At 36.3% G+C, this 22,119-nt stretch overlaps 1 protein-coding gene across 1 annotated transcript; it reads right to left on the bottom strand.

Annotated features, from left to right (window-relative positions):
• Positions 1–870: 870 nt before the first annotated feature.
• Positions 871–21,480, bottom strand: SSR1 (signal sequence receptor subunit 1). The gene is made up of 9 exons (XM_042783702.1): positions 21,402–21,480; positions 18,121–18,233; positions 15,354–15,441; positions 13,783–14,045; positions 11,756–11,832; positions 10,899–10,977; positions 9,713–9,806; positions 9,429–9,443; positions 871–938 (listed from the first exon to the last, which is right to left on the bottom strand). Exons 1-9 carry the CDS (start codon positions 21,478–21,480, stop codon positions 871–873), a joined length of 876 nt encoding a protein of 291 aa, XP_042639636.1.
• Positions 21,481–22,119: the final 639 nt, after the last annotated feature.

Here is a 22,119-nt window from a genome sequence, read left to right as displayed (position 1 = left end):
ACACAATTCTTTTAAAAAGCAAGGAAGTTTTTACTAAGGAGAGAAAAACTGTCTCTTTAAAAAAACACTGAATAGGTCTAAAAATTATTGCAGAGCTAAGCCTCGGTCAGAAACAGAACAAAGGACAACACAACAACTCAGTTTGCAGAGGTGCTACTTTCTGTTTGTTAAAAAAGAAGAGTGGTGGCGTTTTAGGTATCACTCAGCAGAATTTTCATGTTTCATAATTTTGTTGCTAATGGTCCCAAAATTCTGTGAGCTCATTTGAGAGGTTTTCCCAATGTGTGCATTATAGTCAATAGGAGCAAAATACCAAAAAAAATCCTATGGCTAAAAACCAGTTATTCCTGTTTGTGCCTTTAGAATACTACTTGCAAAACAGCAACAATGACAACAAAATGCTAATTTGTGCCATCAATGGGGATTTGAACTGTTCTAAAGAATTATTATTTAAAAAAAAAAAAAACAAGTTTAAACCATAACATCTGTAATCACATTGGGCAAACAAGTCAATGAGTTTAGGGGGAGAGGCAGTATCAATAAGGACGAGACAACAGCATCATATTTAGTATTCTAAAAGCATGCTTCAGGTAGTTCAACAATGATTCTGGTAAGACCAACTGCTCACATACATACACACGCACACACATAGACTTTAATGGTTTTAAAAAAAAAACCAAATTTGTTACTTTAGAAAAACGAATGCAGTGCACTTTCAGCAATATTATCGCCACAGACTCTGATTGCTCAGTCCACACATAAGTAGTAGGTGCCTTCTATGGTGATATGGCTTCTCTGCATTAATTCCCATCAGGCCGAAAAACATTAGAGCAGGTTAAGTAAAGACCGAATTGTTGCACAAAGGAACATTTACTCATCAGATCCCACTGATCTCTTCTGTGCCCGTTTCCTGGGCAACCTTCTTGGTGAAGCTTTATCTGGAAAGAAAAGAGAAAGTTTTAAGTTTGCCTCACTATTGTAAGTACGTGAGATTCAAAAGATACTTAAAGTATTTCTTTCCACTTACCATCAAGTGAAAAACACACACACTCACACTCAAGAATATCTAATAATAAGCGCTTCTTATCTAGCTGTAAGTTTTAAAAATAATCTTTAAAACAATCCTTTAAAAGGTAACCACAATTTAGATAAATCAGTTTTGTAAGAGGATGGAGACAGATCTAATCCTGATTACTGTAATGTTGAAGACACCATGTAAAAATGTCTTTAATTCTACAATTTACCTATTTATGCAGGTGTAAGTTAACTTTTAAAATTAGTTTAAAAGGTATGGTTTGAAGCTTAAAAAATTTGTTAGTTACAAATTAAGAGAGTCAATATTTACAAATGCAGTCATGCGGTTTGCATAATTTTTGGCAATTTCATAAATTTACCTAGAATAACCAGAATAAAGGAAATGAGACATTATTTCACTACTGAAACCATCCTATGTACATAAGCAATAGTCTTTTTACTTCTTTCCTTTTATTGTCTACGTTAGATTCTTAGCGTGGTCTATTTAGCAGAAACAATCAGTTTTTCTCCTTTTATTCAAGATGAGGAGCCATCTGTAAGTTTCACTAAAATGTGAAGGACTGGAAGAAGATGGTTTCACTAAAGTATGGGGTTCATTTGTAAACACTCCATGAGTAATGACATGAAAGAGAAAAAAGCTGACCATCTTTATTTTTCAAAATTATATCATCACAGTTATATTTTTAAAAAGTATACAATGTGTGAACTGCTATATAGAAAGTGAATTTGCTCTGTAAACTTTCACCCAAATCACAATGAAAAAAAAAAAAGTATACAGTAAATGTTTACTAAAAATATTTGGAGCATAAAAATTCTGCTTAAAAGAACACACTCATCCTTCAATTATCAACATGGTTAGGTTCCACAGATCAGATCATTCTGTGAAAACTGGCATTATGTGAAAATGGTGGATGACCATATCAGATCACAAAATGGAGGATGACTATATCATTATATAACTGTGAAACCACTGAGAATCATGGTCCAGCCAAACTGATGTACAACTTTATCCATCACAGCCAGCAGCATTACTCTTGCCTCTTACCTCAGCATTCATTACTGCCAGAGGTACTTTGTTAATGCATAAAATACTTATTTTTTCACTATTGTAAATGCAAAATGTTGGATAACAAGATAATCAAGAAGTGAAGAATAAATGCAGTCTAAGTTAGTGAGAGTCTGTAAATCACATAAAAACTGACTTGAGTATACTATTAAATAGTTCAGTAATAGGTTTTAGGGTTTCTTAAACTTGACTAAGGAGCTCTGGTAGCATAGTGCCTAAGGCACTTGACTGCTAACCAGAAGGCTGGCAGTTTAAACCTTGTAAGGAAGGGTGGCCAATCTACTTCCATAGTGATACCACCTTGGAAACCCAAGGAGGGGTCACTATGAGTCGGGTCTGACTTGACAGCACGTAACAACAACAACAAACTTGACTAAAACAAAGTAGGAAAGTTTGAGCAAAGGTGTACTTTTACCATTAAGAAAGCCTTTAACTTTCATTAGATTTTCAAAAAGTTTACTTAAAAAAGGCTAAGCTAAGAACTGCTGCTGCCCTTACTCAATTGACCAATTAAAGGAAAAAAAAAAAAAAAAAAAAAAGCAATATGCGGAATATAATCTCCCCTTTGAGGGTTAAAAAGATACTTTAGAATCAAGGAGTCATCTGTATATACATTAAGTGTGAGCAAGTAGATGTGAAGTGGTGATGACTGACTTTTAACAATTTCAATCACCTGCAAAAAAGCTTTAAAGAAGTAAACACATGAAAAAGGGGCTCTGAGGACCTGCAATGCCCATTTCAACATACACTTAGGCAGCCAATGCAGCTTACTTCAACAATGAATCTAAAACCCTTAATCATCTGGTCTTCAGCACTTCAAGAAGGAGACAAAAGAAAACAGAATAAGGTAGCATTTTGTGACCATTCAGCTTTTGGGAAAATGGCTCAAGTACCAAATAGCGAAAGCAGCATTGCATCTCAGCAAAGAACAATAACTGATGTGTATAATTATGCTTTTCAGCAATCAAAAAAAAAAAAAAAAAAACAATCTCCCACCTATCACTTCCCCTCAAACAAAAGCAACTGGATGGAAAAAAACCCAACAAATTATTCAACATCAAAAAACAGTTTGGCTTTTTAAAAGGATTGACTAAGGGATGCCTGACTCAAACCATGTTATTTTTAGTTGCCTCATATGCATGTGAGCACCAGACAATGAATAAGGCAGACAGCAGAACTGATGCATTTGAATTGTGGTGCTGGCGAAGAATATCGAATGTACCATGGACCACTAGAATGAACAAATCTGTCTTGGAGGAAGTACAGCAGGAATGCTCCATAGAAGCAAGAACAGCCAGACTTCATCTCTCATACTTTGGTTGTGTTGTCAAAAGGGAAAAGGATATCAGCTGGTAAAGTAGAGGGTCAGCAAAAAAGGGGAAGGCTCTCAATGAGCTGGATTGACTCAGGGGCTGTGATGATGGGCTCAAGCATGGCAATGGCTGTGAGGATAGCACAAAGTAGGACTGCGCAGTGTTTAGTTCTGTTGTATATACACAGGGTTGCTGTGAGTCAGAACTGACTTGAATGTAATAATAACAAGCTCAAATTGTGTCAAACCACTTCTTTTTTCCTTATATTCTGATGAGTGAGACAGATGAGAAAGCTCTTGGTAAATTAAATAGTATGCCTTTTAAACATTCTACGTAGTCATTACACCAGCCCTCTTCAATGCTAATTCCTCCAAACTTGGAGCCTCTGCTTCCATGCACACTTCCTGCTCCATGATCTTCAAAACTACCTCTTGGTTTCTCAATTTTCCCCTCAATTATGCAACATACACATCACATCTTCCAAAGACAGTAACTACTTCTTCCTAAGTCACCAGCAACTCAGCTCAACTCCTTTACTTTAAGAAAACCGTGTCTTAAGACAATGGTTCTCAGAAGTGTCTCAAACCAGCAGCACCAAGACAGTCTAAGAACTTGTTTGAAATGAAAATTCTTGGGTCCCAGTGAATCAGAATCTAGTGGTGGGGACCCAGCAATTTGTGTTTAAGAAGCATTCCAGGTGATTCTAATGCTAACATTTAAGAACCACTGCTTCAAGAAAACAACTATAAGAATGTAATTATACAAGATACAAAATCAGGCAAAAACTTAATGTTCAAGGTGAACTGAAAATATAAATACAAATTCATGATTTAAAAAAATATGTATTTTCTATCTCATTTCAAAGGAAGGGCCTAGAAACAATGTTACCCACTATCAATGACCTCCCTAGAGTCTAGATTTTAGTTTCTAATATCATCCAGAGAGCCTTGGAGAATTGGTTAACTCCATGTTTAACGCAGAGAAGGTGGAAATGAGATTGGATTATTTTGCTGAGTCAGGAAGTCAGGGATCACTCAAAGATCAAAGGGACAAGATCCAGATACTTCAAAAGGGTTCCCAGTAGCCAAAACTGTAACAATTTAAGCATCAAAATATACTTGACTGAAACATACCGACTCTATAAAAATCAGAGTTTACACGATTATTATAAAACAAAGGAAAAAACTCATTTGTCACCTTGCAGCTAGCTTTTAATACAATTCTTTACTTACAACTTCTAAACTGCAGAGGAAAGACCTAACTTAGCCATAAAAAGATTATGTGGTTACTATTCTCATCTAGGGCTAATGATGGGACAAGGAGCTCTGATGGCACAAAAGTTAAGCACTTGGATGCTGACAGGTTGACAGTTTGAACCCACCCAATGGTTCTGTGGTAGAAAGACTTGGCAATCTGCTCCTGCAAATAATAAAACAAAACAAAACCAAACTTCCTGCCACTGAATCAATCCTGTCTCTTAGCAACCGTATGGGACAGACTACAACTGTCCCAAAGAGTTTCCAAGGCTGAAATCCTTATGGAAGCAGACTGCCACATCTTCCTTCTGCAGAGAGACTGGTGGGTTTAAACTGCCAACCTTTCAGTTAGCAGCCAAGTGCTTAACCACTGCCACCAGTGCTCCTTGTAGGGACTCATTACTTCACAATGAATTACCCATCAATTCCTTGTCTTTGCTTGCGTGTGTGTACAACCATGAATGCATCCTGCAGAAAATACACCTTTTTCTAATTTGTACAAAAGGCCACATACTGTGTTAGTGGGGATCCTGGAAACTTGGATTTTTTTTTTTTTTTGCTGCCTACAAAATGCTATGGGACAGTTCTATTCTGCCACATGGGATCAACATAAGTCAAAATAGACCTAACAACAATCTGATACTGTTTCTTGATGTAATGCAGGAAGAAACAGTGATCATCTACGACGTACACAGTTAGCTCAAAATGATTAACTCAAATCCAATCAAGTCTACATATTCAATTTTGAAATTTTAGCTAAAAGACATCAGGCAATAACAATCAGACAAATCCAGGTGGGACTTTTTAGTCTTTTTACTCCATAGGCTCCAAGGACCAAGGGGAGCCAATGAGAAATGTAGAGTCTCAGACTCCACCTCAGAGCCAATGAATCCCCAACTTGCAGTTTAACAAAATTTCTAAGTGATCTGTACACACATTAAAGTTTGAGAAGCACTTTTTTCCCAGGACAAGTGGTCCATCATCTCTTGAGCTGTTATTAATTAAAACAGACTTAAGAGCTATAACTAAATGCAATGCATCATCCTGTGTTGGGTCTTGGTTTGGACAATTAGTTGGTAAAAGGCATTTTTGAAATACCTGGAGAAATTTTAACATGGACTTACTATAATTAATAAACCTTTGTGAGTCGTAATGTTGTTTCAGTTGATTATGCAAATGTTACTTCTTTCCAAACTGAAGTATTTTGAGGGTAGTATGTCATTATATTAAAATATCTGAGCATTAAGAAAGTTCAATAAATTACTCTGTATATAAAAGAGACAGCTATAGTCTCAAAGAACAAATAAACATGTTTATGCCAACACTTATTTTTTTTCACAACTTTCATTCTCTAGCCCTGACTTGTCTGAAATACTCTCTCAGGACTCCTCTGGATTTTGCAAGATGAGAATCCATCTAGTAGTTAGCAGGGAGAAAGGAGTGTGGTTGCATGTGAGTGTGTTGCATGTCTTCCAGCTATTTCAAATTTCCAAAAACAATGAGCAAATCTCAAAGATAAACTTACAGAAGATAAGGCAGAAAGTTCCTTGAATTTGGTAAAATTTTAGTATTTTAATTGGATAATTCTGATTAGCTCATGCTGTTCAGAAGCTCTATTACCTTGTCAAATTTTCAAAACAAGGATTTCTTTAATAAGGAAAAGAGAAGGAATAATAAAAGGGTCTCTGGTGGTAAGATTAGTATTCATGGTTCCAGAACAAACTCAGACTTCACTATCAGATTTTCAGCAAGGTAAAATGTTAAAAAAAATGTTTAGTGACTTTAATTCTACCCAGTTTTAAGTATTAAGTGTCAATTCTTTGGCATGATGTACAGAAAAACACATGGACTTATAGAATGAGACAAACCTTGTTATAAACCCTGGCAGGTTACTAACTTTTTCTGAGGAGGAATTTTCTCAGCAGTAAACAGTCAGCAACTTACCTTGCAAGTGAATGCTGAGTACATAGAAGGCATCCACCATGTGTTAAATTCCTTCCTTCCAGAACACCTCTCCTGACTCTATAGGATCCCTTTTCCGTATTAAGTTGTCTATAATACTCATTTTAGCACATAATCATATAATGTCTCTATCAACTATTTCATAAATGTGCTTTATTTCTGTAAGTTGAAATGTAAATTCCTGAGAAAACAGTAATACTCTAAATGACTTTTAACATACCACTCAGAACCTAGCACAGTATTATGACATAGTACTCATTATCTCCAAACTGAAAAACACAATTACATATGATTTGAATTTTGCTCTATAAAATGTATTAATTCTCAGCTTTTTTTCACAGATGACAATGTCAGTGAGATGTTGTTGTTGTTAGGTGCCATCGAGTTGGCTCCGACTCATAGTGACCCTATGTACAACAGAACGAACCACTGCCCAGTCCTGTGCCAGCCTCACAATCCTTGCTATATCTGAGCCCATTAATGGCAGCCACATGTCAATCCCCTCACAGAGTGCCTTCCCCTTTTTTGATGACCCTCCACTTTACCAAGCATGATATCCTTCTCCAGGGAATGGTCTCTACTGACAACATGACCAAAGCAGGTGAGACAAAGTTTAGCCATTCTCGCTTCCAAGGAGCATTCTGGCTCAACTTCTTCCAGGGCAGATTTGTTCGTTCTTCTGGCAGTCCATGGCACCTTCAAGTATTCTTCAACAACACCACAACTCAAAAGCATCAACTCTTCTTCAGTCTTCCTTATTCATCGTCCATCTTTCACATGCATATGAGGTAATTGAAAATACCAAGGCTTGAGTTAGGCTCACCTTAGCCTTCAAAGAGACAAGTTTGCTCTTCAGCACTTTAAAGAAGTCTTTGAAGAGGAGAGGTTGGCGGCTAGGTGCTGTTGAGTCAGCTCCAACTCATAGTGACTCTATGTACCACAGAACAAAACACTGCTCGGTCCTGAGCCAGCCTCACAATCCTTGCTACACAATGAGCCTATCATTGCAGCCATTGTGTCAATCCACCTATAATCCATCAATGTATCTGTCACGTAAGAATTCTTTCAAAAGGGTAACTCCATCAATAATGTTGTGACTTCAGTTTTTAATTTTAATGTTTTTATTTTTAGTAGAATAGCACTAATTCTACATATGACATTTAAAATATAACTATTTCTGAATAACTTGTATTGTAAATACACCCTAAATTTCTTAACAAATTCTGGTGAACTGTAAATAGGCCATGGTCTACAACCCAGTATTATTTTTTGCTATGCTATCAGGACATTAAGAGGAATTTGTCCTTCCAGAACAAGACAATTCACTCCCATGACTTCAGCTATGACCACCTATGTTACATATCCCAACACCTTCCAAATCTTAACTCACTTGTGCTCTAAAATGGAACTTTCATGCTTACTGAATAGCATTATCTATTCATCCATAGACTCCACATGTTTGATACACCTCTCTTCAGCTGTATGTGCTCCCTGTCCTGTTTTCACCAACATATTAATGGTGTATTATCTTCCACCCAGTGGCCTAAGCTCAGACTACATTTCAGTCAAAAAAAAATTATCTAAAGTTCTATCTACTCCACTTCTCAAACATCTTTCCACCCTTTTTAATCCCATCCCTAATGCCTTACTGAGACCCCAATGATTTCTCATGTGTTTTACTGCAATCATTCATCTGGTATCCCTGCTTCCAGCAGCTCTTCCTTGCCAGCCATCAAAACTTTTTCTTTACACAACAAATTTGTTATTTCTCTGCTTTAAAGTGTCTAGTGACTCCATTTTATCTAGAATGTAAGTCAACAGTGGTTAGCCTAGCACACAAAACTTTGAAAACTCCTTACTGCCAACCTTTCTCTATGTAAACTTCTCCTATGAATGCTTTCCAAGTTCTCCTAAAGGGAGAAGGAGGTCCTTCCTATGCTCTCATTACTCTGTCACTACTTGTAATAAAGCCCTGCCATACTGTAATTATGCTTCAATAATGAGAGCCCACAGGAAGCAATTAAAAAAACAATATTCAATTAAAAAAAAAAATTCCAACCTCACTTTTAAATAAATATACCTTAAAATCAATGAAATGCTATTTTCCATGTATTATACTGATTAAAACATTTGATAATACTAAAGTTTTCAGTGACAGTGGAGAAGCAATACTGTACATTTTTAAGAACACAAATTGGCACTATCTTTTGGGAGGGAAACATTTTTCACAAAAGTTAAATGCACACAATTTTCTACCTAGGTATTTCACTTTTAAGAACATTTCCTATAATTCATATATAAAAATATTATAATTTGTAACCGTAAAAAGCTGAAAATAACTTTATCCTTTGATATAGAATGGATTTAATGTATCAGGACATTTATAAACGAATACTAGGTAACTACTAAAAAGAATGAAATAAAGATATATGTACCTAGCATAAAGAAATCCAAAGTATGAAAAATCAAGTACATATAGTATGATCCTATTTGTGTAAAACACTCACAAAGAAACCACAGACATATATGCTTTTATATGTATAGAAAATACCTGGAATAGTTCTTTTACAATTAGAAGATTAATATTTTAACTAATTATATAGGTAATAAAACTGAAATATATCTGGTAGGTATTATTTCAGGTGTATTCTTTCATGCTGAAATGAGTAATTAGTTTTTCCAGTAAATGTATTATCAGAAAACCATTCCACCACTCATTAAACGTGCCATATTCACATGCTACACAAGAACCCCCAATACTGTGGCAAATACCATTAAAAAAGTTAATTGTCTCACCTCTTCTACTCTGCACTGATGCAAAAGGAAAGAAAAGAGACAGAAAAAAGATTAGGAAGATAGAGAATTCACACGTTTGTACCTAAAGTGCAGACTGGAAGCATTCTAAATTAAAGTATAAAAAAATACTACAGAGTTTAAGTCTTTAAAAATCTTCATAATCATTATATTAGATTCTATAGAAGTAATGACAGATGAGTTTCAAATGGCATTGACCAAATGTTTTTTGCTAAATGTAAGTTATTAAGAGAAAAATGTCCCAGCAAGGTTTTAACAGTACTTACTGATCTGATTCAAAGTTTCCTGAGGAATCCAACTCATATCAACATCATTCTGATTTGACGTACCCATCTCTACTTTCTGTATGGGTCTCTTGCGCTAAAAGAACATGAACACATATTTCAAAAGATTCCCATTATAATAATTATTATAACGATATTTAATTGATCTTAGCAAATAAAAATATTCTCTTTTCTAGTGTTAGAACATATTCTTATGCAAATATTTTATTAATTAGAGGGGGGAAAAATCACATTTAGCACCATCTCTAAAGAACAGAATAATCTTCACAACAATTATCTATTCTCAGGCTTTATGGATCTTTTCCTTTGCTGTAAAGCTTCATATGTTATACAACTGGTGAACAAAATAAGAAATTCTATTTATACAAATTTTTATTTATACAGTACTTCTATTTCCCTTAGGAAATCAAATTTAATCAAAAATTTAATTTATTTTCACATTCAACAAAATTAGGATAATTACTAAAATGCTTCAAGAAGACAGTTTCCGCACTATTAGCTGAATACATTTGAAAAACTGGCCTAGACAAAGCAAAAACATAAAAATTCATTTACGTTAATCACCTCAAATTTTCTCCCCAGCTATTTGTTGCAGAAATGCTAGAAAGTAAAAAAGTGATTCAATTCCATTCTTTAGCCCCCCCTTAAAAACAAATACCCCTAAAGCTATCTATATAAGAAAGAAAGAATTAATTATATAATCCACAAAATTAGATTGTGAATACACATAAAGGTAACCCCGAACTGGCTTCATTCAAATGGGAAAAAACTGGTGATGCATTTGTAGCCAATACACAGTTATAGCAAAAATGCGATTATGAAAATGGGGCAAAGAAAGTCACTGAAATGAACACTTAGGCACTAAGTATTTCTGTTTTAGAAAGAAAGTGCCTATTAATAACACTTATAAGAAATGAAGTGTTCACTGATAAAATAAATGCAGCCAAATTCTTTTTTAAACGAAAAGACTTTAATTATCATCTCTATAGTTTAAAGTTAACTCTACAATATTAAAGCAAATATACTAAAAGCTAAGTTGCTTTTACATAAAATAACATATCCATGGGAAAAATATAGTAAATAGAAAAATAAAATGTGAATTTGAGTTTCATCTTCAGGTTTCTTTTAAAAAGAAATACACAAACTCAGAGCACTCATCTATAATTACCTTTCTAGATTCTAGGAGTTGATGAAGGCCAACAAAAACCAGTAGCCCAAGACCAGCGAGGAACATATACATAAAGATTCTGATATAAAAAAAGAAAATTTAATTTGCTTTAAGTAATAGGAAATATCATAGCTAATTACAACTATAATTCTAACACATGATATAAGCTTTCTAAATAACTTGTGGGGAAAAACGATATAAAGTATTTTTTAAAAAATTGAACGTAGATTCAGGTAGTAATTTTGTATAAGTTTCCTTTACTTTAGCTTTAAGAATAATCAGTAAACAAATATCCATTCTATGATCTAAAATGAATCACTTCATAAATTATGTTAAACTCAAGGTTCACAAACAGTTTAATATTGCTGCATTAGGTTTCTCTCCTTCAAATATCAGAATATTAATTTTTCACAATTTAACAATCACTTTAGATGTAGGTATGTAGTAATCAATGGGTCATCATTTATAATATAAACTTCTGCAAAGAACATTAATATTTCTCAAGATAAAATCTTCTAATTTGTTTTCAGCAGCAATCTTAGAGGCATATAACTTAGCTTAAGCTAGTGAGTGGTCAGTTTGCAAGCATGGGGCAGAAAAGAACACAAAAAAGAACAACAGAAAGTCCACTACTTTTAAAAAAATTTTTGTCTCTCGTAACTGTCTTTCTTAACATTGCCGTGTATTAATAGTTATAAGAATCATCTAAAGTACAGATGCATAGTCAGAATTTCGTTAAATTTACAGTCATACAATTTTCACCATTTAAAAAATGTTGACAGGAGTAAGCCTTATGAACTTTATAAGGAATAGCCTTGTAAAATGAGCATCTACATAATACTGCCACTTCTACTTACGTTTCTCCATCTAACCCATCCTCTCTTTCAATTATTGTAACTGTTTGATTGAAGACAGCATCTTGGAATACATTGCCCTGTTCAAAAGGAAAAAAAAAAAATCTGAAATACATTGAAAAAAAATTAAAGCTGATAAAATTTCTTAAAACCAATTCCCTAACAGATAGATAATACAGTTTTCTCATCACTTAGGAAGTAAGACTCACCAAAATATATAACTGTACTACTCAATATCAGGGACTCAACATTAACATGTTATCTTCTCCTACAAAATAAAAACGCCTCCAACTCTACCAAAGCTGTTCTCCACTTTCTTTTGGGGAAGGGTGGGCAGATGGTGTGAGAAACCAGAGAAATAAGAGTAAAAATGAGAAACACTAGCTTCTATTGCTTGCAAATAGGGAAAATATCATGAAAATGCTACAGCAGCACATCATTCCAAGAACCAAACCTGAACAAAAGTTAAATTCATGCTCTTAATTGACAACAGATGAAAATTAATTTCTTTGACATAAATGGATCAGTGATTTTCAGGATCTACCAAATATTTTTTTGTTGTGATCTTTTATCAGTCAGAAACGATACTGTTAGCTCAATCTCATTTCACTATCACTATACAGCTAGCTAGCTATTCTGAGTGTTTTGATGCTTCACACACACAAAGTAGTGCTTTTTTAAAATTGTCATCTATTGCTAGACTTTAATTTTAAGTTTCACTTTAAGACAACTCAATTTGCATCCCTCTACTCAGACAACTCCAGGAATCAGAACACAGATGAAAATAACAATCAAAATGGAACTGAAACTATATACATGCCTGTTGGATTAACTTTAGTTCTACTTGAAAACCAGATGGAATGTCAAGTTATTTAACTGCAAAGCTAAGGATGCTTAATACATTATTTTGAAGATAGGAATGATGAAAAACCCTTCCTTTCCTCTACTAAGTAAATGGCGGGGGGAGATAAAACCAATTGCATCAAGAGAAATTTAACTCAGATATAAGGAAGACATATTAACACTGGGGTCATAATGAATAGGTTGAATAAGCTTCTGAGAGAGAATGAAATTTCCTTCCCTGAAAAATTTTTGAAAAGGGAATGATATGAATGTGTTCTCATCGGAAGGAAGCTAGACTAGTTGGCATCAAAAGGTCAACTTCCAGCAATAAAATTCTAGCGTGTTTCTCTCATTCACTTATTCATTCATTCACTGGATATATAATATACACAGCAAAGATCATCAGAATGACACCAGAACTTGTATTAGGCCATTTGGTTCCCATAAATTAAAAATAAACAATTAACCTTGCATTGAAACTACCTTAAACACATTTAATTATATTTTATCTATGAGTACATCAAATGATGAAACAGTTCCAGAAAGTTACTAAAATTTAAAAATACCAAAACAAAAACCTATTGCCATCAAACCAAGTGCAACTTGTCGTGACCCTATAGGACAGAGTAGAACTACCCCACAAGGTTTCTAAGGCTGTAAATCTTTATGGGAACAGATCAACACATCTTTCTCTGGGGGGGCAGCTGGCAGGTTCAAACCACTGACCTTCTGGTTAGCAGGAAAGCCCTTAACCACTATGCCAGTAGGGCTCCCAACTTACAAACAGAAGCATTAAAATGGGCAAAAATGCATGCCACAAATGGAAGTATGAACCAAATCACTTAACATGCATTAACTGAAAAAGGAATAGAACCCATTGTGATTTACCGCTTCTTTTCCTTTTAAGACCCAGCTTAAGGCATAGTATAGCACTGCACATCCATCTCCAGCCTATCTCACTTATCAATCTGTGATAGTGGCTATTTATGTCCATCTCCTCCAAAGGATTACAGAACCAAAGACAGAGATATGTATCTGTAATTTATCTTTGCCTCCTGGGTGCCTATCATAGTTTCAACTACAAAACAGGTACTTGAATGAACAAATATAGGGATATTATAAAGCAATGTTAATTTTCCCCAGCCATCTCACTCTCTTTAAATAAATGAAGGTTTAGAGGGTCTTACATTCAAATCTTTGTAGTTCAGATTGATGACAAGACCAAAGGGTCGCCCACCCATGGGCTCTGCAGGAATGAAGGAGTACTCAAAAGTTGCCTGTCTCTGGGGTGGCACTACAGTGTTCAGAGGAAGAGCTGTGAAATTCTGGATATAAAACTGGTAGTCCTGAGGATAACGGAATGAGGCATCTAGGGATTCAACAATAAAGTCTTCTGTACCCTTGTTTGTAAAGCCTACCAGGAACTTCACAATGTTATTTGCTGGAAAATCTAAGAAACAAAATAGAGACATAAAAATTAGAAAACATGCAAAGGGTACAAAACAAAAAGTAGGCATTATTAGTGGATTATGGTACCTTTTCTTGCTGAGTATCGCCTCTTTTTTCAGAACCCCCATCATGAGAACACTCATGAGTCATCTAACACTAGTAACTAGTAACTGATTGGAGCTGGTTCTAAGCAGAAACTTTTTTGCCTGTACTTTATCTAGTATCCCAACTTCAAAGTTCAACTGAGCATCTCAATTTCAGACTAGATCATATCCAAATTATGTGATTTAAGGAGGAGTTGTATTATCTCTACTAGCAAGATTATCATGAATTAGAGCTACACAGCTTAGTGATGTCATCTTCCCCTTCAAGTCACTATCTGCTACCTGTGCAGATAATGGAGAAAAGAATGACAGAAAGATAAAGTCTATTTAAGAGGTTACTTGACTCTATCTGAAAGTGTAGTATTCACTGTCATATGAAGTCAATCAGGCAATACCTATATACTTTTAACTAATTAGCCAAAATGCAAATTTGAAGGTAAGACCCAAGCAGGCAGCTACAAAAAATAGAAAAAAATCTTTTAGTCAAAGCACACTTTTTGTACGTGTAACGCTGGAAAGTATGTAGGAATAAAACTGAAAATTGAGAAAATCAAGAAAATTAACAACTTTAAATATTAAGTCTTCAGCAACTATACTATACTCTACAAAGCTGAGTTTCACCCAGTCTGCCTCACAGGTTTTAGGGTTAAACAAATCTGGGTCTGAACCTTATCTTCACAAACTATTCACTGACTAGGTAACCCTGGATAAATTCTGTAACCTCTCTAAACCCTTATTTCTGTATCTATAAAATGTGAGTAACAACAGTAACAACGTTCACAGGGTTACTGCTAAGATTGAATAAAATAATACAAGCCAAAATTTGAATATAGTTGCTGGCATATTGCCCTCAATAAATATAACCCCTTCTATTTATTTTCTTTTAATGAGATCAAATGCTAGATTTAATATTTCACTTATGTTTAACATTAAAACTATGATAAAGTTGCTTTGCTGCAGCAGTTTGAAAAACATTTAAGAACAATTTTGTTAAAGAAATTTCTAGTTAAATGGGGCCCTATTTACTTTTCTCCTTAGTTTGAATACCGGGAACATTACCTCGCATAAAACACCTGTTCTTGCTATACTTATTAGGTAAAAGAAGAAAATTAGTAAAGATCTTAAGCATTACCAATATTGCCCCAAAAGTGAATTTGTCATTTTTAATTCTGTTATCTGACTTAAAATGATTATTTCTGTATTACCTTCTCCTTTTACAAACAGAATTGTTGTATCAGCACTTGGTGAAGCTTCAGGTTCTCCAGATAAATCTTCTTCCTCTTTATCTTCTGCCTAAAAAAAAAAAAAAAAAAAATCAAGACTAAAAAGGGATTACTATGGAAAAATAGAATAGCACTTAAAAAGGTAACTAGATTTGGGGCAAAATACGGCATCTCCATAGCTTTGTTGGAATTAGTAGTGGTAAGATTTTCATTATGCCGTATCATTGAGTGACTTCAAACTGTAAGGTACACACTAATCCCTGGGGGGATCTTGTAGATTTGACTCAGGTCTAGGGTGAAGCATGAAATCTTTTATTTCTAATAAGCATCTAGGAATTGCTGATGCCACTAGTACTTGGACCACATTTTGAACTATAAGGTTCTAGGGCAGGGAGTGGTAAACTTTTTCTGTAATGGGACAGATAGTAAATAAAATAATTTTATGTGTTGTGGGCCATAAGGTACCTGCTCCAACTACTAAGTTCTGTTGCTGTAACATGTAAACAGCCACAGAAAATATGTGGAAGAATGATCATGGACAGATTTGGCTCAAGACACCTGCTCTAGAGTAACTTGTTATCTATGAAGATATCCATCCTAATTAACAGAAGAATTTTCCTGTGAGAATTAGTCACACAATTTGGAAGAAATGACTGAAGTAACAGAAATAGTTGGAATTCTGTAGTACAAAAATTTTACCTCAATAAAGTTGATAAAAGTTTGAACAAATTTTATATTTACTACTTTAAACATCAATGCAGTATCACTTATCCAGGCACCACAAGGATTACACAAATGTTCATATATTTGAAATGCCCAAGCCCTTAATAAATTACAGTACTTACGGGCATCACTATTTACTGGCATTTTTATAATGCCATTTACTTTTCCAAACAGATGGGTGGAAGTGGCTGAAACCACAGGTTTTAGTGAGTTTGCAAAAGGGGAAGTATACAGAGGAAGAAAAATACAACAACAAAGGCAGAACTGGAGGAAACACCAATCTTAAGGGGATGAGCAGAGGGAAGAGAAGGTAGTAGACAAAGAGACCAAGAAACAGCACCTGGGCAGGAAAAACTAAGAGAGGGGTGGCACAGAAAAGAGCTCAGGCAGGATAACAATGGACTACAGGACAGGAATCTAGCAATTAGGTTGCAAGGAGAACAGTTCTACTAGATATGAGACTGGGACCTGTTAGGTAATGAATGTGAAGTGACGGTACAAAAAAGCTGTACAGAATACTCTTTCAAGAAGAGAATGGGTAGCAAATCAAGGCAAAGCACATAAACACGTATGGCTTAACAGAAACAAGTCACTGAGAAGAAATGAAGAATTCACACTTGATGACCTTCACTTTTTGACACTGAAGGCAATGGTATTGCTAAGACTAAACCGAAATGATTCTGGGGTTTAAGAGAGATTAACTATTTCAAATACACACATATGAAGCTTGGCACATAGATAAGTAAATGTTTCCTAAAGGGGAGTTATGAAAGTACAATAATTCGTAGGGTACTACTCTAAGATACACGGGGTAACCATAAATCAGAACTGACTCAATAGCAACTGGTTTTTATTCTGTTCAGATGAAACAGTAGGTGAAGATGCACGAAACTGTTAATTGAAAAAGTGTATCAACAAAATAGCAAGATTTGCTTAGTTGGAGGCATACTCCATTAAATGTGGATATGTCAAAAGAGGAACAAAATCTTTATACCAGGATAATTATTTTGATATTGAACTAATAGGAAAATAGGGATTTGGCAGTTTAACCTTACATGAAGTGACAAAATCTAGATTCACCGAAGGTTCCAGTTTCCAGTGTGACATAAGAAAAAGAGAAAAAAAGTAAAAATCTGCGTAGGACAGTCAGTCCAGGAGAGGATGCAGGATTCACGAGAAGTATGCTGCAGTGATTCTGGTTCCAGCCCAACATTCCTACTGTCAGGGTATAATTTTTTAATGAAAATTTCAGAGCTGAAAGAATTCTAAGACATCCTTCTCTGACCTTGTAACTCTTCAGGAAACATATTTTATTGTTTGCCCTCATCCCCTGCCACCAAAATACATACACACTGACTGCCTCAAGAATATACACTCTGTAAGAACAGACAAAATATGTTTTGTCCACTCTAGCATCCAGAAAAGTTCCTGAAAGCAGGCATGCAAAAAATATTTGCTTTGTTGAAAGAACGAAAAAGGAAACAGACACAGAGATAAAAACTGCCAGTCAGAAAGCTAAATGCCATGTATCCCAAATCTCTTAACTCACAGTCCAGTGCTATTCCCAGTATATTATCCTCAGACACATGTCCAAATGATTGTGACTTGTTCTTTATTCCACGTCTCCTTCTGTTTCAGAAAATACTTTTGTTCTACCCTCAATTTCAATACACTTTGATCACAGTGATAAGTTTTAAAAGCATGAATTTTAATACCAAATGTTCTTATTAAAGAAATTCCAGATGTATTATATACACTTTGTATGTACTATATATACATACACACACACACACACACACACACACACAGGAGCTCTGGTAGTGTAGTGCCTAAGGCACTTGACTGCTAACCAGAAGGCTGATGGTTCTAATCCACCAGCCACTCCTCAGAAGGAAGGTTGGGCAACCCTACTTCTGTAGTGATACCGCCTCGGAAACCCAAGGAGGGGTCACCATGAGTCAGGTCTGACTCAATGGCAAGTATCAACAACAACAACATGCACTATATATATATATATAACACTGACCAAATCTGTAGGTTCATCTTCTTCCACCTCAGCTTCATCATCTTCATCTTCAATTACTGAATCTTCTACTGTTTCTTCATCCTCTGTAAGATCCTGAGCCACTGCTAACGAACCTAATAAAATGTAAAACAAGCAGTTAACCTTTACCCTGGGAATACTTTTTTAATACCAAGTATAGGTAACAACCACTACTCTTCTGTCAATCTGTCATACTATGGTGGCCTGTGTGTTGCTGGAGGCTATGCCACTGGTATTTCAAATGGGCTGCCCATTGTGGACAGGTGTCAGTGAAGCTTCAGATTAAGACAGACTAGGAAGGAGGACCTGGAGATCGACTTCTGAAAACACTGGCCACTGAAAACTGGCAATTGTCTAATACAGTGCCAGAAGATGAGCCTCCCAGGTTGGAAGGCATACTAAATATGACTGGGAACCAGCTGTCTCCTCAAAACAGAGAATAAGACTTAAAGTGTCAAGTATTTCATTTTACTTAATCACTGCCCAGAGAAGAAGTAGTCAAGAAACTGAATGATTTGCATTGGGCAAATCTGCTGCAGAAGACCTCTTTAAAGTATTAAAAAGCAAAGATGTTACTTTGACTATGGTTCACCTGACCCAAGCCATAGTATTTTCAACTGTCTCATATACATGAGAAAGCTGGACCAAAGAACTGATGCATTTGAATTATGGTGTTGGTGAAGAATACCAAATATACTATGGACTGCCTGAAGAATGAACAAATTCGTCTGTAAGTACAGCTAGACTGCTCCTGAGAAGAGAGCATAGAAAGACTTCATTTCATATATATTATTGTAGGAGGGACTAGTTCCTGGAGAAAGACACAATGCTTGGTAAAATAAAGGGTCAGTGAAAAAGAGGAAGACCCTCAACAAAAAGACTGACAGAGTGGCTACAACAATGGGCTCGGACATACCAACCGTTGTGAAGATGGCATGAGACTGCTTAGATTAAAATGCATCTAAGAATATTCAGAAGGTTTATTTCACTACTAGTATTAACAATCCCACGATAGTTTTAATGACAAATACTATTTAATTTTAAAAAGCACTCAACAGTTTGAAAAATGAACTCCAGAAAGTAAAAATGCCCTTAGGTCCAAAAAAATCTGTAACTTCAAGTAATTAAGGAAAATAAGTTTGTTCCAAAAGTGAGAAAAATCCAAAATTACATCTCTATCACTAACTATATAAAACAAAACAAAACAAAAAAATCTCAAGTCTTAAAGATAATAGCACTGATATCCAGATAAGAAACACCATTATTATTGTTGACTACCACTAAAAGTCTTTGAATTTGATAGCATGTAATTCCAAGGACTGCATCAACAGTAAAAACTAGCTTGCATAAAACATACTGTTCAGTGAAAATGATATTAGTGACTCCAAATTGATATAAGAGAAAGGAAAAATGTATTTACTTTTGCATATGACTTCAAACTTTTTTAAAAGATATTTTATTTCTTCCACACTTAAAATCACAAAGTAGAAGTTAAATATTGCCTGTAATGTCAAGAAACTATATATCAAAATTTTATACTCAAAAGTACTGTATGTAAGTCACATTAAATGTAACTCAGGCAAGATCTTCAAAAGAATTTCAAAGTTCCAGTGAGTCTTCCAACATTTCTCAGAAATGATGATGTGGCAATTCAGTAAAGGGAAAAAAACGTGAGAAAGGAAGCATGTGCATACTCAGGGAAAATACTCATGTTCAATACTCAGGGAAAACAGTATATTGTAAGGAACATGTTTTCCACTTCCTTGAGTTCTTACTGGCCAAGCATTCTGCAAAAATATTAAACAACATTCAACTACGCATTATGAACTGGAAATAAACAAACACCTTCTCTACAGCCTGTTGACCAAAGACTAAAATAGTGCATTACATAATTCATGATAATTTTCAAAAACCAGCAAGAAAAATATCCAGGCTTGACATTAAAACTATTTTATTTAGTAAGAACTTTGTACCTACAAAGTCTAACAACTGTCATCTATGAAACTTAAGAGAAAACATTTTTTTGGAAGACTGTGCCTCACAAACAGTATGTTCACAAAATGTTAGATTCCATTTAGATAATGAATCAATGTCTCTTTAAAAAAGTTTTTGAGACATGAAGAGTCTACATTCTAAAACAAGAACTGTCAAATTTTCTTTACATGGGCGCAAACCAGCAAGCAGCTCCTGAAGGAAAAAGAGTTTTCTCTTTAAACTTGCAAATACATTTATTAGCAGTCACGGCTTATGTCTCACGTGGTTTTCTACCCACTATCTCCCTTTCCTTAACAATATAATTCGTGGATACATGTCACTATCATTCACTTTTGCCATACAGCTTGCTTAAACTTATAGAATTGAGCAGAATTCTAGAGTCATTTAGTTACACATACTTTCACTTTACAGATTAGTAAACCCAAATTCTTATTCCAACTAGGGCAGGAAGCCAAGACTCCAGATTCTCTAGCGTTACTTTCACTTCACACCAGGTTAACTGTTGGAAAGAATAAGCCTACATAAATAAACCTACACAGAAAAACGAACTTAAATCTCGAAGATGGACTACTTTTTTTTTTCAACGCAATACGATGTTCTCCCAAACAAACGACAGCTGGAGAAAAAGGGGGGCAGAAGTAATAGGGAGCTATCCTACAGGAGTGGCAGTAGGAACGAACACGGAGGTGAGGATGGGGAGTTTTTCTGGAAATCAAAACTACAGGTAACACACAGGGACTGGGGTGCTCATAAAGAAGGTAGTCCACCGGAATAAAATATTAGCTGTAACAGTTTTGGTGAGCAAATAACAAGGGCTTCAGTAAATGAATGAAGGACTGATAGCGTAGTCACTAACGACACGTCAGCCCAGAGAGCGAGAGAATGGGGGTGGAGCGCGCAGGCGGCGGCCAGAGTAGTAAAACTGGGTGCCCACGCTCCGCGCAGCCCCACCGCGCCCAGCCCCTCGTCCCCTCCTCAAACCTAAGGTCACCAGCTCCAGACACACCAGCAGGGTGCCGTCGGGACCTAGGGGTAAGGTCGCCAAGCAATGTCCACCACACTCCGCGGGGTAGCGGGAGGAGATACCCGCCAGGGCTCAGTCAGAGCGCTAGGGCCCTTGCTACAAGCCGGGAATGGGGCAGAAAATGGACAGAGGTGGGGGAGATGGGCGCCGGACCGCGGGAACCGTGGCTGTTCCCAACTACAAAGTTGCAGTCACTAGCGTCTCCTTCTCGGCCAAGCCTCCCCATCCACTGCCCTCGCCTCACCTCCAGGGCCGCCTCTGAGTACAAGCGTAGCGGGGAACACGAGCAGGAGAAGCAGAAGCAGGCGGGGGAGGAGTCTCATGGTGCGACCGGCCAGTGTCCAGTCGCCGTCCGCGAGTGCTCTCAGGCTCCGGTGGTAATGGCGTTACTCTTCATCCGGGCCCTGGGCGGGAAGGGCGGAGCACGCACCACGCTCCGGTCTTCGCTGCAGCCCGCCCCTGACCGAGCAACTCCGCCAACGTGGCTCCTCCGCTCAGGGGGCGGAAGCTGGGCGCTGCGGGGAAGTCACATGGCTAGCGGCCGGAGCCTTTTGAATTCCCGCGAGAGCCCGACTCCCACCTGGATCGCGAGTTCAGCGGTGTGATATGGCTTTGCCCCGCCCTTCCTGGAGGCGAGCTTGAAGCTGGCGGGCTGCCAAATTAGCGTTTTCAGTCGAGAGTTTATTTGAATTGGTGGGCTGCCGTGCTTGGCCTAATAAAGCCTTTTATAAGTTTAAATAGTGATGTAAAGAAAAGGACCATAAACTACCCACAGATGGCGTTTAAAAGCAAAAGAATATTTGTTTAGTAGTAATATTGTTAAAACACACATACGTAAAAACTACAGTGGAAAAAAAAATCTTTGTCCCCTATTTGCCCACACCCTCCTTCACAGTTAAGTAATCACAGTTTTTTATTTCTTATGTGACATTCCGAGTTTCATGGAGGAAGAAATGCCTTGA

Source organism: Orycteropus afer, unplaced genomic scaffold, assembly GCF_000298275.1.
Source record: "Orycteropus afer afer isolate SDZICR_OR568_19922 unplaced genomic scaffold, OryAfe1.0 scaffold00027, whole genome shotgun sequence".
Taxonomy (NCBI): Eukaryota; Metazoa; Chordata; class Mammalia; order Tubulidentata; family Orycteropodidae; genus Orycteropus; species Orycteropus afer.
Note: the sequence above shows the minus strand (reverse complement) of the source record. Positions and strands in the feature narration are given on the sequence as shown.